The sequence below is a fragment of the Cetorhinus maximus genome, chromosome 18, assembly GCF_964194155.1.
Source record: "Cetorhinus maximus chromosome 18, sCetMax3.hap1.1, whole genome shotgun sequence".
NCBI classification, from domain to species: domain Eukaryota; kingdom Metazoa; phylum Chordata; class Chondrichthyes; order Lamniformes; family Cetorhinidae; genus Cetorhinus; species Cetorhinus maximus.
This window is the reverse complement of record NC_135896.1, coordinates 94,726,468-94,738,531: the sequence shown is the minus strand read 5'-3', so window position 1 is coordinate 94,738,531 and position 12,064 is coordinate 94,726,468. Positions and strand designations below refer to the sequence as shown.

General features: G+C 44.0%; 1 protein-coding gene across 1 annotated transcript in view; it reads right to left on the bottom strand.

The window, feature by feature from the left end:
* vti1b (vesicle transport through interaction with t-SNAREs 1B) overlaps nucleotides 1-12,064 on the bottom strand; it is a 13,128-nt gene extending 1,064 nt beyond the window's left edge. Inside the window, exons 1-5 of the mRNA XM_078563233.1 lie at nucleotides 11,757-12,064; nucleotides 3,031-3,089; nucleotides 2,616-2,801; nucleotides 856-1,029; nucleotides 642-703 (exon numbers count right to left, since the gene is read on the bottom strand). Coding sequence (XP_078419359.1) covers nucleotides 642-703; nucleotides 856-1,029; nucleotides 2,616-2,801; nucleotides 3,031-3,089; nucleotides 11,757-11,853 — 578 coding nt within the window. The 5' untranslated portion in view covers nucleotides 11,854-12,064. The remainder of the gene's footprint in view (nucleotides 1-641; nucleotides 704-855; nucleotides 1,030-2,615; nucleotides 2,802-3,030; nucleotides 3,090-11,756) is intronic.

The following is a 12,064-nucleotide window of genomic DNA, read 5'->3' as shown; positions in this document are numbered from 1 at the left end:
GCTCCTTAAAAGCTACCTCTAAGCTTTTGGTCATCTGTCCTAATATTTCCTTTTTAAAAAAAAAAAATTAAACACTGAGCCATTTAACACTGAAGTCTCTTGGGATAGCTTAATGTTAATCCAAGGACTTGCATTTATATATGTAAAACACCTTTAATCAGACCCATGAAACCAACAAGGGAGGCTGTTATTTTCATTGGGAACAAGTATAGTCAGGACACCAAGGTAAATCTATCTCCAATCAATCATAGGGAGCAGGATTCAATGCCAATTCTCTGGAGTCCAAATTAAAACACATTTTCAGCTTAAATTTATGCTGCATTCATTCTGTACCCTCGAGGAAGACAACTGTACATGTAGACTAAGGCATTGCTAGCAGAAAATGAATCCACCTCATCAATTCGTTATTACTAACTCAGACTTAGTTCCTCTGGTCCCCATGCCAGACATCATAATTCATTATTAACCCCCACACTATAGATCTTCAATTTTCACAGGGTGATTAAGGTCATTCAGTGAAAATCTCTCACTCACCTTGGAAAGCATATGGCTCAAAAAAATAAACTCCAATTTCCACCTTGATGCAACAGTAATGGTGTTTCGCTTTGTTGCTATTTTTACAAGATTTCTTGAAAACTTACCTTCTGGACATGGCACGCAGTACTTTGCGACTCCGGCTCAAATTCTCACCTGTATTTATTAGCTTAGGAACAAAAACAAAGTATAAACAGTAAAAAGGGAGCAAAATCTCAAACTACACAGTTCGAAGTTTTCAGACTGAGAAATATTATTTTCTCTTAATATTTCTCACCAAAATCACTTCCTACATGCACGCTTTTAACAAGGAGAACTCACCCTATCTTTTGAACGTTCCAGTTGCTCGCGTTGCCCACCAAGTTCCTCAATTATATCTGAACCGATTTGATCTGTCTCTGCTGCTATCCTATGAGAACGGTCTATACTCTGGGTAGCTCTGTTAAGACCGTCTGTACCTTGCAAAAGCAAAGCACGCTGAGATGCTAAGTAATTCTGGGAGGGAAAAAAAAATAAAATGAGCTTAACTACATTTGACAAAGAACTAGATACCGGAGAGACCTGACAGCTTGAGGTCTTTTCTAACTGTTTCAAACTCACTCATGATGAAGTGATTGGAACGTTGATTTATTTCTCAACTTCGAAGGTTTCAAAGATTCACAGGATATTTTCTGCCACTGCTCGGTCAGTTGTTTACTTCTTCATAAACATGTCTTCACCTTGCTTTTAAGAGAGTGATGGAGATGCTGCGATTACAGACCCATCCTGCCCTAAAAGCAGGAGGGAGAAAGCACTTTTTTGCACCCCAACCAAAACAGAACATTTTGTTTCTGTTTGATCTCTAGGGGAGGCAGTGGCATTGTAACTGGACTAGTAATCCAGAGACCCAGGGTAATGCTCTGGAGACCCAGGTTCGAATCCAACCACAGCAGATGGTGAAATTTGATATCTGGAATTTTAAAAATATCCAATGATAACCATTGCCAATCGTTGTGAAAATCCATCTGGTTTTTACCCCTTTGGAGAAGTAAATCTGCTGTCTGCCCTACATGTGACTCCAGACCCACAGCAATGTGGTTGACTGAACAAAAATTAGGCAATTAGGGGTGGGCAATAAATGCCAGCGACGCCCACATCCCATGAATGAATAATTTAAAAAATATATTGACAAGCTGATCAGGAAGCAGGTTGACCACTGGGACTCGAGCCCACACTAATGGAAGCCACATCTCTCTCTCTCTCTCTCTCTCTGCAGGCTACCAGGGGCCTACAAGGAACATGGCCCAACTCCACAGCACAGAATAGTCCAAACTGACATGGAACTGAATCTCAACTAAAGAGCCCATAAAGATGGCTGGGGCAAGTAACAGAAGCATTAAAGTGCACTATAGGGACAAATACAAATGTCAAGGGAAAAAATGTTTTTGATATCGCCTACAATATACTTGACACAGGAGTGTTGGGGCCAACAAATATAGATTAAATAAGTTGCCACCTCAACTAATTCCATTGCTGCTGAACTCTACAATTTGTCAATAAAAACAAACAGTGAGCTAAAAGTTAGCTCTAATGTGAGTAGAGTATTCTATTAGTGATACACCCTGTTTATATTAAACCTTGGCAATCTCATTGAAACACAGAAGGCTTGATAGGAGTGGATGCTGAGAGGTTGTTACTGCTGGTCATGGAATCTAAAACATGAGGGAGAGGAGCATAGTCCCAGGATAAGAGGTCAGCCTTTTAGGACTGAGATGAGGAGAAATTACTTCAAAGGACGGAGAATCTTTGGAATCCTCTGCCCCGGAGGGTTGTGGATGGTCCATTGTTGAATACGGCTGGGATAGGCAGATTTTGGATCTCTCAGTGAATCAAGGGATATGGGGAGTGGGTGGGAAAGTAGATTTGAAGCCCAAGATCAGTCATGGTCATACTGAGTGGAGGAGCAGGCTCGATGGGCTGTATGTCTACTCACGCTCCTATTTCCTGTGTTCTTGTGTACAGAATTAGATGGATATTTCAATTCTCATAGGATAGAAGAGAATGTAGTTGCCAGAACAATACTTTTTAGTTGCAGTACTTACACTTTGTTCATTTTCAGCATTGTACACAGTGTACTTAACGTCACTACGTACTCCATATCCAATATCATTGCTTCTAATGTCCCGCTGTAACTTGCTCACATCTTTTCTGTATGAACGAATTTTGATATTCATCTGATTACGATATAAGTGTGGTGCTTTCGTTATTTCTTTTTCCATTCCATCCAGCTAGAAACAAAAGCATGCAGCAATGAAGGGTGCAAATTCTCAAATAATAGATGTTGCTGGCGTTCCCTGATAAATTAAGCTATTTCACAGCCCATAATTTATACATGGATTAGTTCAGTAAATCAGTCAATGCACAGTCCTGAAAGTCACCTGGTGTCTAATAAAACATTCACACTGCAAATTGTTCCAAAGAAGATTTTCTGACAGTTCTCTCCCCTTCAGTACTTACAACTTCATTTGCTTCATCAACTTTTTCATCTATTTTTCGAATAAATCTTTTCTTCTGTTCTGCAAAACATCAAATGGAAGATAAATTACAGTAAATGATGAGTTGATGCAATTCTACATGAAGCTTTACACCATCCCCTCTCACCCCAGGTAGTAATAAGCCAATGTCTTAACTTGTTTTAATTCTCTTGGGGCATTAAAAGCCACTGAAGAAAATGGCTTTGACATTAAAATCAGAAACAAATTCCATTTTTATTTGAGGACATACTAAGAGCACAGTGGAAAATTAGACCATATGTTCTATTAACTCTAGATCTCCTGCAATTCCATTACTTATACCGTTGTGTGGTCATAGCAGATTAACTTGGTATATGAAAGCACTGTACCACAGAGCTACCTGGATTCTCACGAGCTCCCAAACTCATTTAACTTGTCAGCGGAAGACACCTAGAAGAGGCTACATATTTAACCAAAGGGTGGAAGAGGATAGATAAAGAGGCAAGTTATCAATTGCCCACAGCGCGCATCTCTTATTAGCTGGTTATACAGTAGCACAAATTGCTAATGTGCCTTCTCATTTGTGTAATGGTGCACTAAACAGGAGAAAAATAAATTTAAAGTGAGATGTGATGGGGTGCAAAAGAAAACACATCCTACCATTAAGGAAGGAGAGTTCCCATTCTTGAAATTCTTCAATATGAAAACAGTAGATAGCCAGGACAATGTCTGTTGCAATGTCACAAAAATTATCCAATGCATTAAAAAAGACCAAAATAGAAACTGCATCAGCATGTCACATTTTGATAGCGTAGTTTCCTCTCTGGAATAACATACTGTGAAGAAAAAAAAATCTAAACTGTAGCAATATAGAAAATATATGTACTTCATCCATGTGCATTCCAGTCAGCAGGTATGAAACATGTTTCTGTACCCAAGGGATTTCACAAACAGATTTCTGATCTCTAGTTTCTTGGAGAGATACACAAATGTGTTGGCTCAAGAATCTCACCTAATTACCAGGTTTATTTAAAAGATATAGCATGTATGCTTAAACAGTAACTTACGCCCACCTTTCATGCTAACAACGTATCTGCAAATGTCAGTTTACCATGAGCTGAAATGCTGAGATGGGATACAAGATACACAACTAAAACTGTTAAATTACAATGGTATGTGGGAAAAACAATGTGCTTGCTGATCAAACAGGGCTATATTTTCCCTTTGCATTTCTGTCACAAGTACAATTTAACCAGTGTTCGTTTTATTTATTTTGGCATCACGTCTGTTGACATTACTAAATGCTGCATTGCTTTAATCCCCACCAAAATCCGGTTTACTTTCAATCCTACCATCTGAACTAATTTAAATACCTATTACTCATGGGACATGGTCTTATCCATTCAGGCACTGTGCACACAAGGCTTTGTTGCCTCGTTATTCATTTGGCCCCTTTGTTGGATAAATACATCAGATTAACAGGGCCATTACATTTTACTCCAGTAAAGGCAAATAAAAATGTAAATGATTGTTACCTTAACTCACCCATCATGGCCAGTAATTGAAGTGGAATTTGTTGGAAAAGGTATAGGAAGCTATCGCTGACCTCGGACCTGCCCGTAACCTTTGTGCTGGCTTCTTTGTGTCACCCTCATGATGAAACACGCATCATCCCCATATTTACATTCATGTCTCTTAAATTATTCCCACTGTTATCAGATCTGCCTCCCCCCACATCTCTTCATGTGCCTCATCAACAATATGCAAAAAAACACCAAGAACGTAGAGAGGGATTTACAGTAAACATTGAAGCACATCACCCATTTAAAAAAAAATTCTGACAAAGGGAATTTACAGTACAACCAAAGCTTAAACCCATCTTATCTTTTTGCTGGTACTGATACACATGCTGTATTTCCTATTTTCTATTTTTAATACAGCTTCCAACATTTACACGTTCCCTTCTAGTGCCCGAAACACAGACATTGCTGCTGCTGCTTGTAGCTACTTCTACCAGGAGATCTGCTTTCATGGTACATCACACTCATCAGTCTTGCACCATCCTCACACATTCACTGTAGCTCACCTGCAACTGCTCTGTGACTTTCGTCACCCAACTACACCCAGGTCGACCTCTCATTCTGCTGCCCTCCACGTTGCCCTCCAGGAGAGATCTCTGTAGCTTTTCAGCTCCGATCAAATGGTCAAAATACTGACATTTTCTTTTCTGGGTGTCACTTTTTTAAAAAGTTGTTTATTCTCTTCCAATTTCAAGCACCTCTTCCATTGGTTTAATGATCTGTATGTGGAATTTTAAATATACATCTGAGCACCCACGTTTCAAATGCCTCAATTGTCTTCCACAGATCTTTCCTCACTGTCCAGGTTTCTGAGACAGATAGGAAGATGGGTAGAATAGAGCATCTCATGAGATTTTTCCCCTTGTTTCAAACTTGAGTTTTCTTGTTGTTAAAACATCCTTTGTCTTCACAAAATTACTTCTGGCTCCCTCTGTGCTTCTTTTGACTTCAGCATTGCATCTACCATATTCTGTTATCATTTGTCCCAAATAGACAAACCTATCTATTTGCTCCAGTGAGATATCATCCACATCAGTCTTCACACTAGCTTCTTCTAATGTATTCATTCTGAACACTATTATTTTCGTTTATTTCATGTCCACACTCAATCCATATTCTAAGCTTCTAGATTTTACTTGATCACAGGCAATGGGGGGTGGGTGGCGGAGCGGATTCAAAATATAATTAGATATCCTGATTGTTACAGCAACGTTTCAGCAGCTGAACATAAATCAGTTGTGTACTGCATATAGCTGCTTGTCAGTTAATATAGATTTCAGGTAGTGGTTGGGGTGAAAGGATCAAACACGGAGCACAATTGGCCAAGCGAGAAAGTACAGGAGGAAAGACAGAAAACAGAACTTGAAAGGGTTAGATTTAGAGATGGACACCAAAGAGGAGCACAACAGATAGGAAGCAGATATTTTGACATGAACAGCATGATTTTAAGATTGATTTGCTGACGGCTGGAAATCAACAGAGATCAAGAAGCATCAAGTGGTAGAAGCAGGATAGGCTGAAAGCAGCAAGGTTCTGGGTAAGTTGAAGCTTTAGGGTGAAGCTCAGCAGGTCAAAAATTAAAAGTATTGGAAAGTGAATTGACCGAAGTGTACATCAGTGTCCAAGCAGCAGGGAAGGGTGGCAGAGGCAGGACAGATGATTTTTCAGATAAGTCTATTTAGATGAGAAAGAGAGAGAGATAAAGCAGTCTGCTTGATTGGCACCCCATCCACCAACATCAACATTCACTCCTTCCACCACCGACGCACAATAGCAGCATTATGTACCATCTACAAGATGCACTGCAACAGCTCACCAAGGCTCCTTCCAGGGACCTTCCAGTGGATGTGTAATGCAGGGCTAGCCTTATGGTGGGTGATCTGGGTGACTGCCAAGGGCCCAGTTCCCCCTACCCCCCCACCATGCTCCCTTTGTGATTTCTCCTTGCACTACCCACCCAGCCATTGCTCATGCTCCCCTACTCCTCTTCCAGGCTCCTGCTCCATCCATACTTAACTTCTCAGTTTTTCAGCTCTCCACCTGCTCCTATTGTGGTTTCTCCAGGCTAATGCTCTCTCGATGAACCTCCCACCCCCCTCAACCTCCAAGGATAGACAGGCTCTGCAACTGAGAGTAATTGTCCGTTTTTCTAAAACAGTTAAAATACCCCTTTTACATGCAACACTTTCATATTATGAGCTTTATATATTATCACTTGAATGCAGGGGAGAACTGCGATTACTAATACATTTGAAAAGAAGTCATTCAATTCAAAAAGTCTGAGATCCACTGAAAGGGGATACAAGTTCCAATATTCTGGATGTTCTCAAGGATGAAAGATGGAAAACCAGCCAGCGTAACATTGTAAAACTCAACTCTGGAGGTAACAAACCCCTTCGATCAAGCATTTGGTCATCTGCCCTAATGTCCTCTTCCATGTCTCAATGTCACTTTTTGTCTGATTATGCCCCCATGAAGCCTTGGGAAGTTTTACTACATTAAAGATGGTATAAAAATGCAATTACTGCTATTGTGCTGTGATGGAGCGAAGGCAGGTAACGTAATAGAGGTGGAAGCAGACGTTTTAATGAAAAGGGTATGGAGTTGGAGCCTAGTTTGGCCAGAGAAAGTAGCCAGTTGATGCCCATTTGGGGGAATGGGGAGGCAGTGGAGGTTACTTCGATCTTCCAGAGGGGATTAGAAAATATGGCTCCTCCAAGATTGAATATCAGACAGACGCTATGACAGCCCAGGCAGTGCAGGGGCCAAATGAAATGGTGAGAGGTGCACCGCGATGTGCTCTACCTCCAATAATCCCATGTCATAACATTACCAAATAGAAGCAAGTGGATGCAGAACCACGTGGGACCATGGATGGCTTCTTAAGCAGGTCTCATGGTGACAGCAAAAGGATGAGAAGAGATGTAATTGGTAGTGATACTCTGGCTGTGATTGAATACTGAAGAATGGAGGCATTTGAGGCCAGTCAACTGAGACAAGCAATGGGGTAGGATGATGTGATCGGCTGTGTCAAAGACCGCAGAGTGGTTAACGTGGCGTTTCACCAGTCACAGAGATTGTCATTTGTGTGTCTAGAAGAGGGAACAGCTGATGTCAGTAAGCACTGGGCTTTAACAGTGGCAATGTAGTCAGAAGCTGACTGATGAGGGAATCAAGACAGCAACAAATAGAACTTTCAGGAGAAATGGATCTGGTGATGGCTTGGAGAGATAGTTATAGACTGCAGTTAGGTTGGATATAGCCAAGGTGATCAAAGAAGAGCAGACAGGCTGGAACAAGCTGAAATTTGGAGGTTAATAGTTCCTCACAGTCCACACATGGGGGAGAATTTTCTCCCTATTGGGCGGGCTAGTCAGGAGCGGGCACGGGGCCGATCGTTGCCTGCGAGCTGCCATTTTATGTGGGGGGCTGGCTAATTAAGGCCCGCCCAGCATGATGCGTGCCCAGTAGCGCTCAGTGCTACCTGTGCAGGCTGGGGGAGGAGGGAGAGTCAGGGCCTGCGCTCTTTCGCACGCGTGCATGCGAAAGAGCACAGAAATCTCTCTGAGGCACAGAACTGCCTCAGGGAAGTTAAGTTCAATTTGAAACTGTAAAATAAAGAAATACTGAAATTATTTAGACATAACCCCGCCCGTGGATGAGGTTTCATGAAAAACGCGAAGGCCGCTTGGGCTCTTTGCCTGCCCACCAACCTTAAGGTTAGACGGGCAGCCCTGTCAATTAATTCAATTGGTTTATTAATGGCCTTAACAGGCCTTTAACAGTTCAAGATCGGAATGACACACGGTGATGTTTTGACACACACCCGACATCACCGTGCATTAGGGGCCCCTGCGCGCCGAAGAGAAAATTCTGCCCATGATTTAAGAGTAAAAGGAAAGTAAGGGACACAATTGGTCCCCTTGAAGATCAGAGTGGCGGTCTATGTGTGGAGCCTCACGAGATGGGGGAGATCTTAAACAGTTTTTTTGCATCAGTATTTACTCAGGAAACTGGCATAGTGTATAAGGAAGGAAGGGAAACAAGCAGTAGTTTCATGGAACATATAGAGATTAAAAAGGAGGTGCTTGCTGCCTTACAGCAAATAAAGGTAGATAAATCCCCCGGGCCTGACATGATATTCCCTCGGACCTTGAGGGAGACTAGTGTAGAAATTGCAGGGGCCCTGGCAGAAATATTTAAAATGTCCTTAGCCACGGGTGAGGTGCCGGAGGATTGGAGGGTAGCTCATGTTGTTCTGTTGTTTAAAAAAGGCTCCAAAAGTAAACCAGGTAATTACAGGCCAGTGAGCCTGACGTCAGTAGTAGGTAAATTATTGGAAGGTGTTCTGAGAGATCGGATATATAATTATTTGGACAGCCAAGGGCTGATTAAGGATAGTCAGCATGGCTTTGTGCGTGGTAGGTCGTGTTTAACGAACCTTGTAGATTTTTTCGAGGAGGTTACCAAGAAAGTAGATGAAGGAAAGGCTGTGGATGTTGTCTACATGGACTTTAGTAAGGCCTTTGACAAGGTCCCACATGGGAGGTTAGTTCAGAAGGTTCAGACACTTGGTATCCATGGAGAGGTTGTAAACTGGATTCGAAATTGGCTGTGTGGGAGAAGACAGAGAGTGGTAGTGGATGATTGCTTCTCAGACTGGAGGTCTGTGACTAGTGGTGTGCCTCAGGGATCTGTACTGGGACCATTGTTGTTTGTTGTCTATATCAATGATTTGGATGATAATGTGGTGAATTGGATCAGCAAGTTTGCTGATAACACTAAAATTGGAGGCGTTGTGGACAGCGAGGAAGGCTTTCAAAGCTTGCAGAGAGATCTGGACCAACTGGAAAAATGGGCCAGAAAATGGCAGATGGAATTTAATGTGGAAAAGTATGAGGTGTTACATTTTGGAAGGTCAAACCAAGGTAGAACATACACAGTAAATGGTAGGGCACTGAGGAGTGCGGAGGAACAAAGAGATCTGGGAGTTCAGATACATAATTCCCTGAAAGTGGCGTCACAGGTAGACAAGGTTGTAAAGAAAGCTTTTGGCACACTGGCCTTCATAAATCAAAGTGTTGAGTATAGGAGTTGGGATGTTATGGTGAGGTTGTATAAGACATTGGTGGGGCCAACTTTGGAGTATTGTGTGCAGTTCTGGTCGCCTAACTACAGGAAGGATATCAGTAAGATTGAGAGAGTGCAGAGAAGATTTACTAGGATGTTGCCGGGTCTTAAGGAGTTGAGTTACAGGGAAAGATTAAACAGGTTAGGACTTTATTCTTTGGTGCGTAGAAGAATGAGGGGAGATTTGATAGAAGTTTGCAAAATTGTGAGGGGTATAGACAGAGTAAATGTGAGTAGGCTCTTTCCACTTAGATTAGGAGAAATAAACATGAGAGGACATGGCTTTAGGGTGAAAGGGGAAAGGTTTAAGGGGAAAATTAGGGGGAACTTCTTCACTCAGTGAGTGGTGAGAGTATGGAACGAGCTACCATCTGACGTGGTAAATGCGGGCTCAGTCTTAAGTTTTAAGAATAAATTAGATAGATACATGGATGGGAGAGGTCTGGAGGGTTATGGACTAGGTGCAGGTCAATGGGATTAGCGGAATAATATTTCGGCACAGGCTAGAAGGGCCGAATGGCCTGTTTTCTGTGCTGTAGTGTTCTATGGATGTTCGGGGAAGAGGGAGGTGGGTGGCAGGGGGGTAGAGAATAAAGTGAGAGATGGTTTGAAGTAGAGAAAAGTAGTTTGGGGTAACGTACATATAAATTAGGAGCCAGAATGGGCCAGGACCCTTGAGCCTGCTCCACCACTCAATAAGATCATGGCTGATCTGATTGTAAACTCCTGCCTACCCCTGATAATCTTTCACCCCCTTGTTTATCAAGAATCTATCTGCCTTAAAAAGACTCTGCTTCCACTGCATTTTGAGGAAGGAAGTTCCAAAGACTCACTACCCTCAGAGAAAAAAATTCTCGTCTCTGTCTTAAATGGGCGGCCCCTTATTTTTAAAACAGTGACTCCAAGTTCTAGATTCTCCCAAAAGAGGAAACATCCTCTCCACATCCACCCGGCCGAGGCCTCTCGGGATCTTAAAGGTTTCAATCAAGGCGCCTCTTACTCTTCTAAACGCCAGCGGATACCAGCCTATATCTGTGCAACCTTTCCTTGGAGAGGGAAAGCCTCCAATGGGCCTCCCAAATATGTTTGTCACGGTTCCACCAATGTTTATGTTTTAGCACAGAGCCGAAGCCAAATTTCAAACTGGAGTCCACGAGGGCTGTATAGTGGAGCTGTGATTCTGTCAGCCGGCATGTCCCACAAGGGCAGTGCCAGGTATCAGACACGATGATAAAAGCAAAATACTGCGGGTGCTGGAAAAAGCTCAGCAGGTCTGACAGCACCGGCGGGGAGGAAGACAAGACAGTTAATGCTTGGAGTCTGGGTGACTCTTCACCAGGAGCTGCTCAATTTTCCCATCTGTTTTTGTTTTTATCTGACAGGGACAGGGACAACAGTCTCTCACCACCCCCCCCCCCCCCCACCCCCGGGACAACAGTCTCTCACCCCCCCCCCCACGACAACAGTCTCTCACCACCCCCCCCCCCCCCACCCCCACGACAACAGTCTCTCACCCCCCCCCACCCCCGGGACAACAGTCTCTCACCACCCCCCCCCCCCGACCCCCGGGACAGTGACAGTCTCTCACCACCCCCCCCCACCCCCGGGACAACAGTCTCTCACCACCCCCCCCCCAACAGTCAGAGACAGGGACAGTCTGTCTCCCCACCCCACCACCCTCCCAAGGGGTAGGGACAGGGAGTTTCCCCTACCCCCAAGGACAGAGACAGGGACAGGGACAGTCTCTCTCTCCCCCCCCAGGACAGGGACAGGGACAGGGACAGTCTCTCCCCCCCCGGTACAGGGACAGGGACAGGGACAGTCTCTCCCCCCCCGGTACAGGGACAGGGACAGGGACAGGGACAGTCTCTCCCCCCCCGGTACAGGGACAGGGACAGGGACAGGGACAGGGACAGGGACAGGGACAGTCTCCCCCCCCCACCCCAAAGACAGGGAGATTGGGGGGGGGGGGGGTGGAAAAGCCCCGCAATAAAAGCGAAAGGAGCAGCGTCTCTCTCACCTCCTGAATACCCGGACAGTTGCTCACATTGGCGCCTCAGCTCCCCGTGGACACAGACAAACGCTTCGTGCATCTTCTCAAACTCCTCGGAAGACATCCTCAAGGTGATTCCCAACAACAATATTGACTCCGGTGGGGAAGAAGCAGCAACGACAACATCCGCCCGACTTCCGGCTCCGCCTCCCGCAGTCACATGACTTCATCCCACACACACACACCTCCCTCCTCAAAACCCTTCAGATTTTCCCAACATTACCATCTGGCGATTTAGCCGTTACTTCTGTTCTTTATTTACCCGCCATCCCGGC